Source organism: Lethenteron reissneri, chromosome 14, assembly GCF_015708825.2.
Source record: "Lethenteron reissneri isolate LAM-NWPU_2019-01 chromosome 14, ASM1570882v1, whole genome shotgun sequence".
Lineage (NCBI taxonomy): Eukaryota > Metazoa > Chordata > Hyperoartia > Petromyzontiformes > Petromyzontidae > Lethenteron > Lethenteron reissneri.
This window is the reverse complement of record NC_083792.1, coordinates 8,826,359-8,847,323: the sequence shown is the minus strand read 5'-3', so window position 1 is coordinate 8,847,323 and position 20,965 is coordinate 8,826,359. Positions and strand designations below refer to the sequence as shown.

At 52.9% G+C, this 20,965-nt stretch overlaps 1 protein-coding gene across 1 annotated transcript; it reads right to left on the bottom strand.

Moving 5' to 3' along the window:
• Nucleotides 1-5,761: 5,761 nt before the first annotated feature.
• LOC133342187 (synapse differentiation-inducing gene protein 1-like) lies at nucleotides 5,762-15,690 on the bottom strand. Its single transcript, XM_061551156.1, is given in 4 exon segments — nucleotides 5,762-7,084; nucleotides 7,423-7,560; nucleotides 14,666-15,160; nucleotides 15,162-15,690. Coding segments are annotated over 4 exon segments (891 nt in total). The 5' UTR covers nucleotides 15,261-15,690; the 3' UTR covers nucleotides 5,762-6,925.
• Nucleotides 15,691-20,965: the final 5,275 nt, after the last annotated feature.

Genomic DNA, 20,965 nt, shown 5'->3' with positions numbered 1-20,965 from the left:
CTCCGCAAGTGGACATTTGTAAGCGGCCAAATACTCTAACCGCGTGATGTTGATCGTAAATGTGGAGAGAAGAGGGGGGGGGACAGAAGACCAGGAGAAAAATCCACGCGACCACGGAGAGAACGCACAAACTCCAAATATACAGCAGGCATCAGGGTCGGGATCGAACCTGCGACTCTCCTGTAGACGCGGTAGGTCACATCACTCCACCGTGGCGCTCCTATTCGCGGCTGCGTAGTTGTAATGTTTCAATTCATAGGCGGAACAGTCCTTGCTTGGCTCGTTCCAGGTCGCAATGAAAGTGGAAAAAATGGGGGCCGAACGTGTCAATGCGGGGCCCTCGTGAAAGAATGTGTAATTAGACGCCGAGGTGAAACTTTACTCGCATTCACATTTTTATTCCTGGATGCAATCTGTCCCCCCCCCCCGCCGACTTCGCCGTCCCCGCTACAAAAAAAAATATAAATCTTACATAATATTTGTCGCGTGAAGTAAGAGTTAAAATATATTCAAATTAGGTGTGTAGCAATTCACTTGCTCGACCCGAACCCCCCCCCCCCCCCGGCTGAGACCTTCAAAAATTCCTAACCTGGACCCCCCCCCCTTCAGCCGTCTGTGCTGTCGATTCCCAGCTGCTGCTCAGAGTCCAATCCAGCAGTCTATGACTGACTGCCTTTGCAAAGTAAATGCGCACACTGTTCCTGTACGCCAAACACATCTAATGTAAGTTAGCCGCCGAATAGAAGCCAAATGGTCACACTACGCACTTAGCAACTTTAATTACATTCAACTGCATCATTAATAAGCAATGTAGCTGCTTGGGAGAGAGACGTGCGGCGTACTTTAAATACCTCGGGAAGACGACCAAAGACACGTATGTAATTTAAACATCACATTCGCGCTCTGAACTAACGGAGTCTTTTGTGATGAACTACATTCATTACTTTAACATTGCGTTGTTTTATCTTGTTGAGCTTGAAATTCGTATTCATCTCATCTGCGTTATGATTTCTTGCCGTGTCATTTGCCCTTTTTACGTTTGTGCTTTTCTTCTGTCACTCGTCTCGATTGAAAAAGAGGCCTGCACTCTTAATCGGTTCTCACCTGGTTGAAAACATCTGAGCTGGGTTCTCACCTGGTCTAAAACACCTGGGATCTCACCTGGAAGAAAACAGCTGAGTTGTCACCTGGTAGAGAACACCTGACCCGAGTTCTCGCCTGCTTTAAACGCCTGGGTTCCGCGTCTGAATCAATACGTTTTACAATCTCCCATCAGCCAGCCCGAAGCTCGGGTTCCCACATCTGTTGTGCACACAATCTCGGACGTGTGAGAAGGGAAATACAGTATCTCACAACCCCTGAAGAGGGTAGAATGACAAGTGAATGCATTTCGTCGAGTTCTGTAGTCATCGGGGGTTGTGTCATTACGCAACTCGTATCAACTGGGACTTGTAATACCCTCGGAAGACTTCCACAGATTTCCAAGGGCAGCAGCTACCTCTATAAGATGATAAATCCCTGTGTAAACCAGGACAGGTGGCAACCCCCTAGAGAAAGCTTGCAAGAGTACATCTGGCATTAACACTTCAATATAGCGAGTTGTCTCATTAATTCAGCGAATCCAATTGACGTTTTTTCTTGTAAATCCAACAGATTTAAACATTAATAACGAGCTACTTAAAACACGTTTTAACTTGCTTCTACGGTAGTGTTTGTTCGACGTGAATGCGGGGAGGGGCTGGGGGCGTAGAGCCTCGGTTTTCAAAATGCCATCACCAATTCGCCCACCCCCCAGCGAAGAGCATGTTCTTTCATGCAGGTTTATTTCAAGACCATTGGCTGAATAAAATGAGTTGTTGGTCATGCCCCGGTATGTTGAGTAATATGTCGCTTTTAAATCCTTTATATTAAGTTCACTTGCGCGCTTGCTTGCGCGCATACGACCGTGCAAATCTTTCGGTCGTTTTTTAACCCACTTCCCGTGATCCAATCCAGCTGACATTTTGCAGACAGACTCGTTGTGCGTGACAATTTATTTTCGTGAAATTTTTCCCCCAAAATTTTCAACATTTTAGGAATGTTTTTTATATTTAATTACCAATTGCTTAATGGTGGCAGGCAATCATCTGACCCATAGGTGCCAGCCATCTCAAGCCAGAGGACGAGAGGACTCTAGCCGCCACGCATATAAAGGATTTATAGTGAAAAACTTTGTTTTTACGGGTTAATTTTTAGTGACGTGGAAAAACAAGAAAACTGCTTTTCATTTACGTCCTTTCATCGTCGCACGTTTTTGAGGTACGCATCCCCGACGTAAAACGGGGAATACTCGTCCATTACAATCGTTCACTTGACCCCCCCCTCTCTCCCACCAGCGACCAGAGGCCGTTATGTTCGCCGACATGTCAACAAATAATACATGCGCCATGTGGTTGTTTCTCGAAAGGAATTGCAACCTCTGAATGGCGATCGCTCAGGTGTTGTGGGAAGGGGGTGATCGTTTCGTCAGATCGAATCGGTGGGTGGCGGGCGGAGAAATGTTCGGCACATCATGGACATGGCCTGATACGAGCAAGATCCATTAAGGGACTTGATAATAAACCACAGGTACTTGGCATGGAGCAACCAATCTATTAAAATCGATCCTCACACTCCGATGCGTGCGTGCAATAAAGCGTCTGAGGTTCGATTTTTTCACGATGAGTGCCAATTACGTGCTGATCACATGGCAGCGTTACCTCGAGGGCGATTTGGGATGAACAAAAACAGCACAAACGAGACGGAACAAATGAGAAACGAGACACAAAAGAATCCGGTAGAACCTCTCTTAACGGCGGTGATTGGTTCCACGAAACCGTTCGTTAAGTAATTTGGTCGTTAAGCGAATATAGGAAATATACGTGAGAGGCTTAATTCATTCCGATAGCATCTAAAGTTACCACTTTTCACCCAAAAAGTACTTTATCATATTTAAACAATGGATATGAATACACAAAGATACTAACAACATTATAAAACATGTTAAAAGAAACATGGTTAATCAACGCATCAATTTATATTTTCTGTACCGAGAACAGCCCGTCAACAGGGGAATGGTCGGTAAGCGAACATGCTGGACTCCATGGAGGCCCATCGTGAAGCGATTGGTCGTTAAGAGGGGTGGTCCTTCATAGGGCTTCTACTTTTATGGATATTTTTAAATATATTGGAGACCAGCCATGGATTGTGAGAAGTCATCGAACCGAGGATTGTGTGAGTTGTGGGCTTGCTGCATTCTCCAGATCTTCTATTCTGTCCTCTTAACTGAGATATTGTACGCTCTGGATTATTTCAAGTCAAGAGTTGGGATGCGTCTTATAATAATATGGTCGGTGTGTGTGTGCGTGGGACCACATTTGCATACCTTTAGTATCGGCATCGGGCACGCGCTTTGGGTGCGTCTTACTCTTCCCGAGATTCTTATCATCGAGATAATGCGGTGCACGTTAACAGCAGCCTCACTCTCCCCACCGCACCCCAACTTTGATATAACAAATTTCCTGCGGAGAGAGCTGGTAGGAACGTTGGGTTGCTCGGTCAATGGCCAGGGTCAACGGCGGCGTGGTGTATTCCGCAAATATGACCGACTGTGAGGGCGGGCACAAGCCGGCGTGAGTCGGTTAAACGTTGAGTTTTATAAGGGCACCACGGGGTGACCAGCCCCTCCCCTCCCCACCCCTCCCACCCCCCACCCAGCCCCTCCCCACCCTCCCCTCTCCACCCATTTTTGGATGCACGACCGACGGACGGACACAATAATCCCCTGTGGCCTGGTGTAACCAGGAGGTTCCTACCAGTATAATCCAGCAACCTCTGGGCGTGACGACGACGAACTCGGCAGGCAGCACTTTCTCAATCGGCTGGTCGCAAGGACTTCATCGCTGATTATCTGTCGGGTGACTTGTGTTGATATTTTTAGCAGCGGGGAAATTGGGAACCGGAGCGACGCTGTTATTAAAATGTTTGCTGCCTGGCTACAGGAGGTTGGTGTGTGTGGGTGGGTCGGGGGGGGATGTCTCGTTGGTGGTGGAGACGTAAGGGCGGGATGGGGTGGGGGTGGGGGTGGAAGTGGGTTAGAGGGAGATGGGTGTGATAATCATCATATCACAACCAGAGATGGAATGCATCATTGTAATCATCAGAAGCAGCTGCATTTGTAGAAGTAGGAGCACGTGGGGCAGCACGTGACGAAAGGTCGTCGTGGAGAGTGTCGCCTGATGCCGCTACGCCCTGCCATCGCTTCCCTCCCTTCTGCTTCAGTCCCTTCTGTACTTACCAAGACAGCTTACAAGCCAGTCTCACACGAGCCCACCCATCCCAAGACTACCCCCCCCCCACCACCACCATCTGGCTCCGCGTCGTCACCTCGGTCGCCAATTTCGAAATTAGAGGTGCGGACGACAGGAACATTCCCAGCAGGGTCGCCAGGCTGCCAGCGTTCGATTGCGCACACGCGCGGCGCTCGGGGGGGGAGGGGTGGGGGTGGGGGGGAGGGGTGGGGGTGGGAGGGGTGGGGGTGGGAGGGGTGGGGGGGGAGGGGTGGGGGGGAGGGGTGGGGGTGGGGGGGAGGGGTGGGTGTGGGGGGGAGGGGTGGGTGTGGGGGGGAGGGTGGGGGGAGGGTGATTGCTGGGCAGCCACCCGCATGGTCCAGCAGTGGAGAGTTTCCGCCGCCCATGAATTTCTCCAATCATTGTCGCTTCTGTCCAAATTGCAGCAAAGCGTGCGGTCCTACGCTGCGGGATTGGTCAGTCGGTGGATCACTATCATTCGGGTAAAGTGTGGCTTTAGCAGCGGGAGCAGGGGGAGCGGCAGGACCGGCAGCAGCAGGAAGAGCAGCAGAAACCGCACGAGCAGGAGCAGCAGCAGGAGGAGTAGCAGCAGGAGCAGCAGCAGTAGCAGGAGCAGCAGCAGCAGGAGGAGGAGCAGCAGTAGCAGGAGCAGTAGCAGGAGCAGCAGCAACAGGAGGAGCAGCAGCAGCAGGAGCAGCAGCAGCAGGAGCAGCAGCAGCAGGAGGAGGAGCAGCAGCAGGAGCAGTAGAAACAGCAGGAGCAGCAGCAGGAAGAGCAGCAGCAGCAGCAGCAGCAGGAGCAGCAGCAGCAGGAGCTTCCATCAATCCACTCACTGCTGGATGAAGGCATCCATCCCTAAGCCGTCGCCATCTCTCACAGTCCTGCGATGTCACAATCCACCCGGCACCCAACGCACGACGACGATTTCATCGCTCCGTGGAGGTCCCCTCAGACGCGGATTCCCGCCCGCTACAAGTATGGGTACCACCCGACCCAATTCGGGTGGTGCATCTCGCCAGAGTGGCGAGATGTTAACTACCTCGCCAGGGATACAGGAGGTTTGTGGGTGCGATCCCGACCGTGACACCTGCCGTATATTTGGAGTTGTCTCTCTCCCCGTGATGGCATGGATTTTTCTCCTGGGTCTTCCGTTTTTTATTCACTTATTACAGTGAATTTGGCTGTAACGGTTCCACCTGAAGACGGAATCTTGTGCTGCTTCCGAAACGTCGTGATTTTATTTAGTAGTTATATTTATTTATTAATTTTTACCTACGTGACTTTACCGAAAAAAACAAAGAGTATTCCGCAACTCTTGACGTGAAGGGCCTGTCTTTGTCGCTGTCCGCGGTGCTGACCGATACAACTCGCCGTTTTCAGTGCTGCCCGCTGGTGCAAACACACGGGGCTGTTACGTGAAGATACGAGCACTGCACGCACACATTCAACAGCCTCTGGTCTTGACAGTACTCACCCCCCTTGTGTAATGCAGTTTTATTTTTGATAACAAAATGCAATACGCATACACGGATACATACATACATATACGTACACATAGCCGGTTATATATTTTGTATTTCATATCGTATATGCTTTGAATAATTTATATTAAATGACGTATATAAACTCTGACAAACCGCGGTTTTTTTTGTTCATTTAAATAACCTTCCTCTAGTTTAGTGCACGCATCGGGTAACGTAGAATATTGCTATAAAATCCCGCAAAATCATCGCTACCATCGTCAACGTTCCGGTTACCCAGAGGCCCCTTTGCTGAACAATTCCCCGCAACAACAACAACACAAATGGTTGGTTACAAAATGATGATCGGGGTGAGGCAGCCTCCCTTGGGCTCCGGTGGTTATCGTCATCCGCGGTCCTAGCAGCGAGAAACTAAACTCTCCCCTCTCTTCTCTCCCTCTGCTACGTTTGTCCCGGCAACTGTGGCCAGGCTCTGAGCAGGTAATTTCACAGCACATCAACCACCGTCTTGCCTTTTCTTCTCACCATATTGGGGGTCGGGTGGGGAGGGGTGCGAGAGAGCGACAAACACGCAAACAAACGAACGAACAATCGAACAAAGAGAGTAGCGCCCGCGTTGAAAAGCTGCGCTAGTGGTCGAACGGGCGTTAACTTGCATCCCATGCAGAATGTCCTTTGGCATGAATGGGAAGAGGTGGAAGAGAGGGGGGGGGGGAAGGGGTCGTTACCGTCTCGTGTGATTCTTCTCGGATTCACGAGGACGGAACCACGCTGGAGAAGATGCCGCGTCTGTAGACGGCGACGTTATTATCATTTTTTGAAATTATCATCATTATTATTACTAATTTTTTTTGCGCTTAAGAAGACTCGGTCCGGCTGCACCGTCGCCGTCGCCGCGTGTGCCATTGCCGCTCGCCTTGGCCGCGACCGCTCGCTCTCGACCTGAACCCTCCGCTGCCCCTCCGACGAGGCGACAGCGGGGGGTGGCAGTAGCCGAGCGCGGGGTCAAGGCGAGCCGCGGGGTCAAGGCGAGCCGCGGGGTCAAGGCGAGCCGCGGGCGGGCGGGCAGGCGGACGGGCGGGCGGAGGAGGCAGGCGGAGGGCCCCAGGGGCTGCGTCAGAAGTGACCGTTTTTGGAGAGATAGGCGATGAGCGCGACGGCGAGGCCCACGTAGATGCCCGTGCCGATGGTGATGGAGAGGACGGCGAGGAAGAGCGCCCGGCGAGATGACGCGCTGGCCTGGTGGAGCTCTCCCTTGACGATCGCCCTGCTCGTCTGTGTGGCGCGTGCGAGACGGAGAAAAACACCACCACGCACACAGTGTCGGCAAAGCCTGGCCTGCAACCGATGAGTGCCACGTGGTCAAAACTGTTGCTTTTTGTTTCCCCACGAACACATTCAATTCCCGATGGTGGGCGTAGCCCTCGTGTGTGCAGGTGGTGGTGCAAATTCACCAGGGCCCACAGTTGCCAGAGGGGCTCCGGCACCGGGGTTACGAAGAGGGGGGGAGGGAGAAATTGGACAAGGGCCGGTTCAGATAATCGCCGCACGCGTTGACCGCGAGCGGGGATCGAACTCGCTCGTGTTCGTGTTGTCGTGCTGGCAGATTTTACCCGGCGGGACAGGCAGAAGGCGGCGATTCCTAGCGGCCAGAAGCAGCAGAGCATAGTGAAGACGGAGAGGCTGAGGTGGTCGCGCGGTGGGAGGGCCATGAAGTGGTCCTCGCTCTCCGTGTCGCTCGAGTAGTCGCTCTGCGGGGCACGGCACGCGCCCGGGGGGGGGGGGGAATCGGCACGCGTCACGCGCTTTGGAATCGCTGACGTCGTCGTCATCACCGTCGTCATCGTCGATGTCATCGTTGTCGTCATTGTAGTCGTCACAATTGTCACCATCGTGATTTTAAACATGGCATTGTCATCAGCATGAACAGGTTATTATTATTATCATCATCTGAATAATGTGTCGTTAGTATGATTACGAACAGGGCACCACCATCACAACCATCGTCATTTTGAGCAGGGCATCCTAATCATTTTTTAAAGAAGATATCCTCAACATCATCACCATTAATAATTAGAGTACAAACATGTCGATATGATCATCATCGGAATAACGAAATACGACATTTATAAATAGGTCATCAATAGAGTTAGAAGACAAGGCACGTGCATATGAAGCACGATTTCTCCGAGCCAAGTTCAGCCTCCACCGGTCACCGTTCTCCTCTGGTCACTTGTCAGTCGGACAAGGAGGCTGCCACTTCTGGCATCTATCGATCAGCTGACACGGAGCCATGGGCCACATGCTGCCCACGAGGCATAGGCTCGGTGGTTACTGCTTAAACCAAACCATGGGAACGTCGCAATCGATACGTGGGGATTTGACCAAAAGAAAGCACTTCACCTGAACACAGTTGCGCCGTGTTTGTGTAATATCTATTGAGCAGAGACATGTGTGCACTAAGGAAACAAAGAGTGGCTTGAGATGGAAGAGATGAGATTACGGAGATGGATGTTGGGAAGATATCTTAAGCGAAAGGAGGCGGAATGAACAAGCTGGACCCTTAGCAGGGATTAATAATATTCTAAAAAAGGCAGGAAGTGGACAGTAGACTGAGATGGTGGAGTATGCGTTGAGAAGAGATAAAGAACATGCAACTCGAAGGGTTATGGAGAGTAGAGACCCATAGACTCGTACAGAGGCCCATAGACTCGCACAGAGACCCATAGACTCACACAGGGGCCGATAGACTCACACAGAGACTCATAGACTCACACAGGGGCTGATATACTCACACAGAGGCCCATAAACTCGCACAGGGGCCGATAGACTCACACAGAGACCCATAGACTCACACAGAGGCCCATAGACTCACGCATGATGACGTAGATTAGAAGGGATATGGGGATGCCACCGGTGCAGAGAAAGAGTGGAGGGAGAGAGGGGAGGATGCCGTGGAACGAGGACAGCGGATGAGACGAAGCACAGAGTGGAAGCTCGTGGAGCAGGAAGCTGCGAGCATCATGTCCCTATGCAGTCATTGGGACTTCTGGCTTCGAAGTGGCGTTTTTTTTCCCTCCGGGTATAATACAGCCAATAAACACACGTCACGCTGCGTAATGTGCCGTGAGTGACTCCAATCCAAGCGATGCTTTCTCTCGTCTCGGTAATCCAATCTTTACACGGCACCCGACTTTTATTTATCAACGTGGGCCAACCGTTGATGATGAACGCGCCGGTAAATTTAAAACCCCGTGAACATCTGCGGCTATCGTAATTGCGCTGTGAGAGTATCATTACTTATTAACTTTATTTTGTGTCCCACTCCCGTCGTAGAAACGCCCATTGTCTCTCCGCCGGTGGGGGAGAGGGGGGGATACCTTCCGACGTCAATCGCGCCCAAACATTTAAACAACTTTGAGCGGAATTTCCCCGGCGCGTGGGGCGCGTGGGGCGATGGGAACGTTTCCGCTTGAAGGCAGCGCATCACACGTGCCCCCTTCTCTTTCTCCTCTTCCTCCTCCTCCTCCTCGTCACTGCAGCCGCTGCTGCTGCTGCCGCTGCCAGCACGGTCGCTCGTGGACAGCGGAGAATCGGCGCAAGCGGAGCGCCACAGAGGGCCGAGTCACGAAGTTGGCGCACCCCGGGGGTTCGCACGCACGGACCTCGTGCGCTTTTCAAATTACAAAAATATGTAAATATAGAAATATCTCCCGCGACAAAAACAACGTGGAAATATTTTTTTTTTCAGACACTTTCCGAGCCGTGGAACGAATCCGCCTTCTGTCCGGCGCAGGGAACAAAGTTCAGAATTCTGAATGAATTGTTGTGATTTTTAAATCCCAAGCACAGGCCTAAAACCCCAAGTGTCTAACAAGAACCCAGTACTGTTACAGTTGTATTATGTTGTACGCATGTGTGTTGAACTTCTTTCGCACCGTACGTAGCCAATCGTGCTAATCAGAGGTGTGGGGGGGGGAGGGAATGACAACAAACTAAACACCAACAACAAGCAGTTCTGACGAAATGAGTTTTCAATTTTAGATTGATGTAAGATTATTTAGTTGGAATTGAGCATGGCTTGCTTTGAGAACGTGAGAAAATGTTACCGTTGAAGGGAATTTCAAAGTGGAGCAGTCGGGGTTGAAAAAACAGGGATGAGAAGCGTGGTGAGTCGCTATGTGGTGAGTGGGTGAAGTGTGGTGAGTGGATGAGTGGGTGAAGTTTGGCGAGTGGGTGAGGTGTGGGTGGGTGAGTGGGTGAAGTGTGGTCAGTGGGTGAAGTGTGGTGAGTGGATGAGTGGGTGAAGTTTGGCGAGTGGGTGAGGTGTGGGTGGGTGAGTGAGTGGGTGAAGTGTGGTGAGTGGGTGAGTGGGTGAAGTTTGGCGAGTGGGTGAGGTGTGGGTGGGTGAGTGGGTGAAGTGTGGTGAGTGGGTGAAGTGTGGTGAGTGCATGAGTGGGTGAAGTGTGGTGAGTGGGTGAGCGATTGAATCGGTGAGTATGGGGAGTGGTAATGTGACGATGAGCGCGCTGCTCTACGAACTCGGCGACCCGAGTTCGATTCCTGCTATCGGGCAACAACAGGGACGATTATCTGAATCGGTCCTGGGCCTCCCCTAGATCGACTCAGCCTCAAATGAGTGCCTGGTGCGGTGTGTAAACATCGCCATTGGGGAGATAAAGGCGGCCGGGCGTTGTGCTACCCCCCCCCCCGCCCCCACGTGTACCGTGCCGGTCTTCATAGGTGCTCGCCAAAAGCGCTTGCCCTAACAGTCTGTTAAGGCTATACGGGGGAGGGGGTGAATGAGTAGGTGCAGGGTGGGCGAGCGAGCTGAGTATGTGAATAAGCGAGTGAGACTGTTGTGACCTGCAGTGGTCGAACGCAGTGTTCTGTTAGACCGCGATCTCATCGTGGTTGAAGGAATCAACGAGTGGCGTTCACGGGACCAGTGGCCATGGTGGTAGTAGAAGTAGTAGCGAGAGAAGAGTGATACAGCGGGTGACTGACCACCGGTGACCGAACGACCACGGTCATTCCAGGCCGCGTCACGTCGAACGGAACTAAATGCCTCTCAAGCCGTTGTCACCTGTGCACATTTCATTGACACCTGTGGCATTGCAGATTGCGTGGAGCTTCCTCTACCGCAGGCATCTACGCTGCACACTCCCTTTCTCCTTGTTCAGGTGTTTTGCCCCCCCCCCCCCCACTGACCCACTATGCCTATGGCAGTTTCCGTCCCTATTTAAAAGAAACATTCTCACTCTCGGCAAACATGCAACGTTGCGCCAACCTTGGCACGTGGTTGGAAGCGTTGGCCCAACAACGTTCACATGTTGACTGGGCCGTTGTGTACAACAGCAATGGGGCGAGAGTGTCGTCGGGTCGACGGTGCAGAAGCGAGGGCGCCGCAGTGGTGAGATGTTAGCTACCTCGCTTGGTATGCAGGAGGTACGTGGGTTCGATCTCGACCCTGGCGCCTGCTGCTGAATATTCGGAGTCTGCGTGTTCTCTCTCTCTCTCTCCGTGGTCGTGTGGATTTTCTCCAGGGTATTTGGCTGCTGTACATGTCCACGCGTTAAGCGACTTCGTTGAGCTATCATTTGTGGCCAGGTCGCTTCTGAAAAATAGCTGTATAGCTCAGTCGCTATTACCAAGTAAACATAGTTGTGTTTTTACTTTAGTTGAATCTACTGTTGTACTGTATTATTCTCCGGCGTCTATGCTCTCGCACTGGCCAGCGTGAAGCATAGTCAAATGAACACCACTACCTGCACGGCCTGGGGAGGCCCTCATCCAGCAGTGGATTTGACTAAAGGGCACTACATTAAGATAAATTGTCAGTGTTAGTACACTAATCATCGTACGACCCGTGATGACTTCCTACAGAGAGGTGAACCTTGCTCGCTTTATCGCCCATGAAAGCATGATGGGGTGGGATCGCTTTCTCCGAACGGGGGATTGAACTCTCAAGTTCTCCCACCCTGCAAGTCGCGTGCTCTGCCCACCGAGCGGTGCAACTGCGTCGGACGTGGCGTGGATTAATCAGAATTCTCTCCAAGCCAAAGTCCCTTTGATCTCGCTGTGCTTCACTAACCGCGCTAATGGCATCATCGCCTACTCCTGGCATCGAACCCTCGATTAATCAACCACTCGCTCTGTGAGCAGACAGTCGAGCGCACAATTGAAACCAATTATATTAGCGCTCTGCGAGTAACATTATTACGATTGACAGCAATTCCCCGCTTTACGTCGGGGAATGCGTTCCTGAAAGATGCGACGACGTATATCGAAACGACGTCCGATCAAAGGCGATGTCCAGGAGCAGTGAGGTGGAGGAAAGACGAAGGCTGAGAGGGTGGCAGATAACGATAAAGGACGGACGACGATGATAGTGATGACGATGCCGTCAAAGACGTAAGTGTGTGTGGGGTGGGATGAGAGTGAAGCAACGCAAATCAAGTAGCGGTGTGAATAATAAAGTAACGACGTTAACGGGAGCGAGACGTAAATCGGCGTGTCGCTGTCCGAGACATATGCGGGGTGTCTGTAACCTCGGGCGTCATTTCTCACGCGATATTTTTTTTCTTTCCGGGACGACGCGAGGATGATGTGGAGTAGTAATTGGCGACGTAAGGCACTGCCACTCAGAGCACAAGGCACACGATGTCGCGAGAACTCCGCCGACGTTATTTGCGAGATGGATGTGTGGGCTGGGTGCCAAAACGCAGTCATTCCCCGGAGCAGCGTTCTGGATTGCTGCCGGCTGAAATTACGAGTGACCAAATCACCCGGAGTGTGCCCGGCCTCATCACATGCTGTAAGCTAAGCAGGCGTTTAGCCTGGATAGTGCTTTAATTTGGGCGACCGCAACGCTTTGAAACAGGGGTTCTAGTCCTGACACAGGCTACTTTGTCAGCAGAGGGCAGTGCTGAAGCACGAATCGCATTGTTGTACCGTACTGTGCTACCACGTTGACCAGCGGGGTGAAGTATGGTTAACCATCTCCCCACCACGACCGCGTGGGAAAGGCCCTCAATCCAGCAATGGATTAACACAGGGGCTGTGCTTGTAGATAGAGCACGGTCGGGTTTGCTAAGTGGATGGTAATTATCAGTTTCGTGATGGTCGAAGCTCATCTTCCAATTTAATAGAATACTATAATCATTTGCTTTTGAGTTACGACATTCATCTGACCCACACCATAAGCGGAGCGCGCGCAGGTGGCGTTTAACTCCCACGCCGTTGAAACGGAACGGTACATTGTTATTTAATTCTGTGTGTGTGTGGAGGGGTGGTGGAGGGGTGGGGGGGCACTCCATAGCGGGTTATAAGACACATCTTTCCCAATCTGTATTGGAACTAGAACGAAAGAGGGGATTGTGAGCTTTAGATCCCGGTAAGCGTGCGCGTGCGTGGTGTTTGTGACAGGAGTGTAACGATTTGCGCGCTGCGCTACGAACCCGGGCGAAGCGAGTTCGATGCCCGGTCACGGCCAACACCAGTGACGGTCCTGGGCCTCCCCTAAGTCGACTCAGCCTCAAATGAGTACCTAGTGCGGTCTGTGAAATCATCGCCACTGGGGAGACAAAGGCGGCCGGGCGTGGTGCTGGCCACCCAACCCCTCGTGTGCCGTGCCGGCCTTCATACGTGGTCGTTAACAGCACTTTCCCCAGCAGTCTGTCAAGGCTACACGGGAAATCTTTGTCTTGTGTGTGACAGAGCCGATTTGTAAAACTTTTTTGACACTGCAGCACAAGTTTCTGGTGGGGGTGGAGTGGAGGGTGTTTCTTTTTTTTTTTCCGCAGCGTCTTATAATCCGGAGGAATAAGCTAGCCACGTGCGGCCTCTGCGTTCCGAACTCATTGAGGAATTCATCTGGGTGGCGTTGTCATCAGCGTCACTGCTCCCGTGCTGTTTACTGGGGCTCTTGCGATGTGGGGGTGCGGTGGGGGGAGAGCCCTCATCCAGCAGTGGATTGACAAAAAAGTGTTGGGGGCCTGCCCATACGTGTGTACTACCACTACGACAACAACAACAAGACGTGGTGCAGCTGTCGTAATTCGTCTCAATTAAAAGCGTGGCAAATTAACCGAGGGCTTAATTTCTCGCTGAATGTGTTCCAAGCTGCTGGTAGACTGCGTGGGGTAGCCATGCGATTAGTATCAATAGCGAGTTGTATACTGGACGTGGTGTATAATAATATAAATAAGTTAACAATTTACAACGCGTGCATATTCACGAAATGGCAGTGTTTACACGTCCAGAGCGCGGACCGGGAGACGGAATTTCCTCCCCAATTATTCGCCGGGACCAAAACCCCCGTAAATAAGAAAAATAAATGTCAGCTCTGAATTCACTTCAAAGGTGCTCTAGGCGCAGCCATCCAATTCCCTGCTCACGCCACCGCCGGGAGCTCGAGAGCGCTCCTCTAAGATGGCACATTGGCCTACTCTTCCACGCCGGCCAGGCCACTTGGAAACAGCGGGGGTGCCCACACTTTAGCCCGCCACGTGCACGGGAACTGACAGTCCCAGCGTGCCGGACGCATTCATTCTGACAATAGTTTCAGAATTGCCGCGCCGGGTAGATACATCTCTGAATTATCGTCTCGCGTTCCAATGGCTCCGACCGCTTTGCACCGTCACGTTCCAAACCGCGCAGCGCGAACACCGCATGGCAAGCGAGAACATACCTGGACCCCGGTCGTGGTGGCCTCCCGTTAAGGTCGACTCAGCCTCAAACATTGAGAACCCACCTGAGCGCGGTGTGTGTGTGCGTGACGTGCTACGGTACAGTCGACAACAACGCGCAACGAGAGAGAGCAAGAGAGCAATTTGTGGCGATGGGGGGCCTTACGTCGAGCTCGTGGAAGTTCTCGTCTTCCTCGTCCGTGTCGTACGAATCCGTGTGCACGTGGGCATCGCTCGTGGCCAGCCCGCAAAAGTCCGGCTCGGGCAACGCATCGGCCGGCCTGACCCGTCCCTCGCTAAACGTTGTCTCGCAGCACTCGGCCACCGAATCTTTGTGCAGCAGCAGCAGCTGCGGCGGCGGCGGCAGCGGCGGCCCCTGCTGCGGCCGCGTGCCCATGAACCCCCCGCCTGGGTCGGTGGCTACGGCCGCCCGATGAGCGGCAAAGGAGGCGAAGCCCGGGCCGTAGTAATACGCCTCCATCGCCTTCTGCAGGGCGCGGGGGTCGAGAGGTTGCACGGTTTTCTCGTCCGCCTCCTGCCGCCAGCGCTGAAGCGGCTGCTCCTTGTAGAGAGGGGCAGGGTACCGCGCCGCGTGCGTCTGGTCCGAGCCCAGAGCCTCGCACTCCGAGCAGAAGCTGCGGTGATCTTGGTGGGGCCTGCTGCTGCTGCTGTTGTTGTTGTTGATGAGGATGGTGGTTGCCATTATGGCCCAGTGATGCGCTCCGAGTGGTGGTGGTGGTGGTGCTGTTGTTGTGCGCCATGGCAAGCGAAGGAACGTGCCTCGTTACCGAGTGCGGCGCGGACAAGCCCAGAGGGGGCTGCGACGTACGTACGTTGAACTTCTTTCGCGCCGTACCTAGCCAACAGCGCTAATCGGAGTCGCGCGGCGGAGAAGGAGCGGGTAACGGAGGAGACAGCCGGATCGTGTGATCGCGTCGTCCTATATTCGCTTTTCCTCTCCCGTGTCTCCTCCCCCCCCCCCCCGCGTTGATCCGCTCCCCACCTTCGGGACGCAACCGCGCGATGTTTTCCTTGCCGAGGCTCGCGGGCGCACGCGGCCGAGATGACGGGCGGAGTGAGGAGCCGCGGTGGGGTGCCTCGAGGTGAGCTTCGCGGTGCGAGATGCACGATGGACTCGTGCCCGTACAGCGCAGATGAAAGAAACGAGACACCCCCCCACCCACCCAGCTCTCCCCCCCTTCCCCCCGGCGACGGTCTCACTTCTTTAAGACGCCGATGGCAACGTGGCTGCAGGAGATGACGAACGGGGGCTATTGGCTACCGGGTTATTGCGGTGAGCACCAGGCGCCCCCCATCCTTCGCCGCCAGCACCAGCATCAGATTCATCGTCAGCATGGCCAACAGCGGAACAGCGTCCTCTATTTTAGCCACATTGCGGGGAATGCCGCCGCGCGGGCAGCTGTGCGAGGAGGCGCCTCACTCAGATGCGTCTGAATCCCCGTAGCTGGGAGCTGGAATTGACACCGCCTCGGGCGAAAGAGCGAAGTGGAGCGTGGCGATGCGTCGCATCTGCTGCTGCTGCGACGACGACGATGATGATGCTGTTGCAGTGGTGGCTGCTACCTCTGAAGTGGTGTGGTGGTCGTTGCTGCGGCTCGTGAATACTGCTGCTGCTACTGCTGCTGATGTGACTGCTGCTGATGTTACTGCTGCTGCTGTTACTGCTGCTGCTGCTGCCACTGCTGCTGCTGTTACTGATGCTGATATTGCTGCTGCTGCTGTTACTGCTGCTGATGTTACTGCTGCTGATGTTACTGCTGCTGCTGCTGTTACTGCTGATGTGACTGATGCTGATGTGACTGCTGCTGATGTGACTGCTGATATTACTGCTGCTGATGTTACTGCTGCTGCTGTTACTGCTGCTGATGTGACTGCTGCTGCTGTTACTGATGCTGATGTGACTGATGCTGATGTGACTGCTGCTGCTGTTACTGATGCTGATGTGACTGATGCTGATGTGACTGCTGCTGCTGTTACTGCTGCTGCTGATGTGACTGCTGCTGCTGCTGTTACTGATGCTGCTGTTACTGCTGTTGTTGGTGCTGCTGCTGCGACTGCCGGCTCCTATCGCTGCCTCTGATGATGCTGCTGCTGCCTGATGAACACTGCCTCGCGAGCGACAGCAGCAGCAGGAGGAGGAGGAGGTGGCTGATCCGGTTTCACGATTCTCGCTCAAGGAGCTTCGCGCTCCGAAACCATTCACACGCAGAGCGCGCCTCGCTGCATCTGTGTGGACGTGTGTGTGTGTGGACGTGTGTGTGTGTGGACGTGTGTGTGTGGATGTGTGTGTGTGGACGTGCGTGTGTGTGTGGACGTGCGCGTGTGTGTGGACGTGCGTGTGTGTGGACGTGCGTGTGTGTGGACGTGCGTGTGTGTGGACGTGCGTGTGTGTGGACGTGTGTGTGTGTGTGGACGTGTGTGTGTGGACGTGTGTGTGTAGACGTACGTGTGTGTGTGTGGACGTGCGTGTGTGTGGACGTGCGCGTGTGTGGACGTGTGTGTGTGTTGATGTGTGTGTGTGTGGACGTGCGTGTGTGTGTGGACGTGTGTGTGTTGATGTGTGTGTGTGTGTTGATGTGTGTGTGTTTGTGGACGTGAGTGTGTTTGTGGACGTGTGTGTGTGTGGACGTGTGTGTGTTTGTGGACGTGCGTGTGCGTGGACGTGCGTGTGTGTGGATGTGTGTGTGTTTGTGGACGTGTGTGTGGACGTGTGTGTGGCGTGTGTGGACGTGCGTGTGTGTGTGGACGTGCGTGTGTGTGTACGTGTGTGTGTGGACGTGCGTGTGTGTGTATGGACGTGCGCGCGTGTGTGGACGTGCGTGTGTGTGTGGACGTGCGTGTGTGTGTGGACGTGCGTGTGTGTGGACGTGTGTGTGTGGGAGTGTGAGCGCGTTGTTTGTGCGTGTGTACTTGCGTGCGTGGGTGTATGTATGTATATGTGTGCACGTGTAACAGCACTTGCCGCAACAGTGTGTTAAAGGCTATACGGGGGATCTTTGTCTTTATCGTACGTGCGTGTGAGTGGTTTTAGGGAGCGGTATTGCAACGGTGAGCGCGCTGCGCTACGAACCTGGCAACCCGAGTTCGAATTCCGCTCACGACCAACACCGGTGACGATTATCTGAACCGGTCCTGGGCCTCCCCTAGGTCGACTCAGCATTAAATGAGTACCTGGTGCGGTGTGTAAACATCGCCACTGGGGAGATAAAGGCGGTCGGGCGTGGTGCTGGCCACCCACCCCCTCGTGTACCGTTCCGGCCTTCATAGGTGCTCGCTAACAGCACTTGCCCCTACAGTCTGTTAAGGCTATACGGGGGATCTTTGTCTTTGTTTGTGATGGTGGGTTAAGACGTGGGTGCAAGTGCACGAGGCATCTTGTGTTTGCTTGCGTGTGAGAACGTGGCTTGTGTGTTGGATTAGGGTGTGTGTGTGTGAGGGTGGTTGTGCGTGTATGTACGTGCGTAGCGCTAATGTAGTGGTTAGCGCGCTGCGCTACGAACCTGGAAACCCGGGTTCGATCCCCACTCAAGGCCAACGCCAGTGACGATTATCTGAACCGGTCTGGGCCTCCCCTCGGTCGACTCAGACTCAAATGAGTACCTGGTGCGGTGTGTAAACATCGTCGCTAGGGAGACAAAGGCGACCGGGAGTGGTGTTGGCCACCCACTCCTTCGCGTGCCGTGCCGGCATTCATAGGTGCTCGCTAACAGCACTTGCCCCAATAGTCCGTTAAGGCTATAGGGGGATCTTTGTGTTTTTTTTTCATCTACGTACAAGTGTGAACATGTGGGCATGTGGGTGGGAGTGTGTGTGTGTGTGTGCGAGTTGGTGTGCATTATATATGTGTGTGTGGCTCAGTGACAATGGTTGGTGTTTAAAACAACACCCTCGCATTTGAATTTATATAGCGTCTAAATGCGACCGCATCCCAGGATGCTGTCGACAAACAGTGGGCATGTTTATTTCATGGATGAGCGAGAGGAGGAAGGGTCAGTCCGTTGTCGGCAGAGGAAGCAATGCGGTCTTGAGCCTGGTCTTGAACAAGCGCAGAAGAAAGAGAACAGAAATTGCGGTGCCACGATGGCGAAATGTCAACTACCTCTCCCGGTATACAGGAGGTCGTGGGTTCGATCCCGACCCAGACGCCTGCTGTGTATATTTGGAGTTTGCGTGTCTCTCTCCCCGTGGTCGCGTGGGATTTTCTCCGTGTCTTACGGTTTTTCCCTCGTTTAGAATCAACATCACGTGTTTACAGTATTTTTCGGCTTCACATTTCCACGCGATAAGCCACTTCGTTCATTTGCGGCCAGATCACTTCTGAAAAAAAGCTACATCGCTCGGTGAGCCCTACCCCGTAACAAAGACATTGTTTAGTTTCGTTTTAGAGATATCTTGGGTAAAGGGGTCGAGGATGAAGCATTTTGTGTTTATTTTTCACTGTCCTTCCCCGCACCTCCGACGAGCACGGTTGCCTACGTACGGTGTGAAAGAAGTTCAACGTAATTGCGTACAAAGCACGGGAGGTTTCTGGGAGAAAGACGGAGAGACGGCCCTTGCACAGCCACCGGTACAGAAGACGTGGTGTTATGTACGCGAAAAAAGGCAGCTGTAATCTTAAAAAAAAAAATCCTACATTCATTTCAAACAATATTTCATGCAGCATGCATTAATGTGCAGGGAAGTCAGTTTCAACATTTGTTAAGATAAATGAAAAAATCCCATCCAGGCGCTCCTCGACTTAAGAACATTCGACGTACGAACACCCGCACTTACGAACAAGCTTCCATGACTTTCTTCTTTCACGTTGAATTGAAACGCGAACCCACTTCCAAATTGAACCGCGGAACTATTTTGTTCAGCGGAGCCATCCTCTGCGAGATGTAATGAGTCAGCCTGTGTCCTTTGTGCATGCGCGTGCATGTGTGTGTGAAAGTGAGTGTGTGGGGAGTGCATCAGCCAGTCATCTCGGTCATCTCGGTCAGTTGACCCGTGGCACCTGGGTCTGCCCCGTGACCTCCTGCCAGCGGGCGTTCGACACTTCACGTGGCCTCAAGGTGCACATGGCCTGGCACAAGCGTTGTGGTCACGTCACCGCCACTTAGTGGCGAATGGCGGTTGTTGTTGTTGTGTGGGGAGCGGTAGTGTAGCGGTTAGCGCGCTGCCCAATACAAGCGGGGACCCGAGTTCGATTCGCGCTCACGGCCAACACCAGTCATGGGCCTCTCCTAGATCGACTCAGCCTCAAATGAATACCTGGTGCGGTGTGTTAAGTCATCGCCACTCGGGAGATAAAAGCGACCGAGCGTGATGCTGGCCACCCCCACCTCACCGTGTGTCGTGCCGGCCTTCATAGGTGCTACTCGCTAACAACACTTGCCCCAACAGTCTATGGATGCTATACGGGAATCTTTGTCTTGGTGCGTCTATCTATGCATCTAAGTTGGCCCGCTGACAGCACTTGCCCTGCAAGCCTGTACACGTAAACGAGGGATCTTTATCATTCCACTGTGATCTTTACAAATCAATTCGTACTGGGAACGAGCCGGATATCCACGCCACTTTGACATCTCGGCTTAAATATAACGTAACAAAATGCAGCAAAAAAATATATACTTTGCCTATTTTTTTTATCATTTTTGCTAAATTGGGCCAATCTATGATGCACACGTGGATATTTTGACACCACTCAATCGGAATACTACATTTCACGAAAAAACAATATCGTTGCTCCGTCTTATTTACCCCAAAAAAACCACGATGAGTCTCGAGACATCGGGCAGATATGTTTTTTGGCGAATTTAAATGTATCCTCAAAGACAAAGACCCCTCCCGCCCCCCATATCGCCTAACAGACTTGTTGGGTGCAATTGCTGTCCGTGAGCACCTCAGAATTTATCCTGGAGGAATCCTATGAGCTGTAAAGCTCTTTTTCACAGATGTCCACCTAATGAAGGCCGGCACACACACACACACACGGCACACACACACACACGGCACACACACACACGGTACACACACACACGGCACACACACACACGGCACACACACACACACACGGTACACACACACACGGCACACACACACACGGCACACACACACACACACGGCACACACACACACGGCACACACACACACACGCAGATAAACCTTTGATCTCTATCGCCGAGCCGCGTGTATTGGTAACGGGGCTGTAGCCACGACCATCGCCATCTCAAGCTCGTGCCGTCCCCAGAATACAAAACACCCCGGCTGGCTGGCTGGCTGGCCAGGGGTTATTTATTCACTCGCTCGGAGGTTTTTTTCTTTTCTTTTGGAGCCTGAGCTTGAAACGAAAGATGGAGAGAATTGCGTGAAGACAAATCTCTTTGCTGCCTCTGTTAATGTGCGTTTCTTCCCCCTCTCTCCTTCTCTCAGCATCGTTTTATATTTGTGTTAGTTGCTTTAC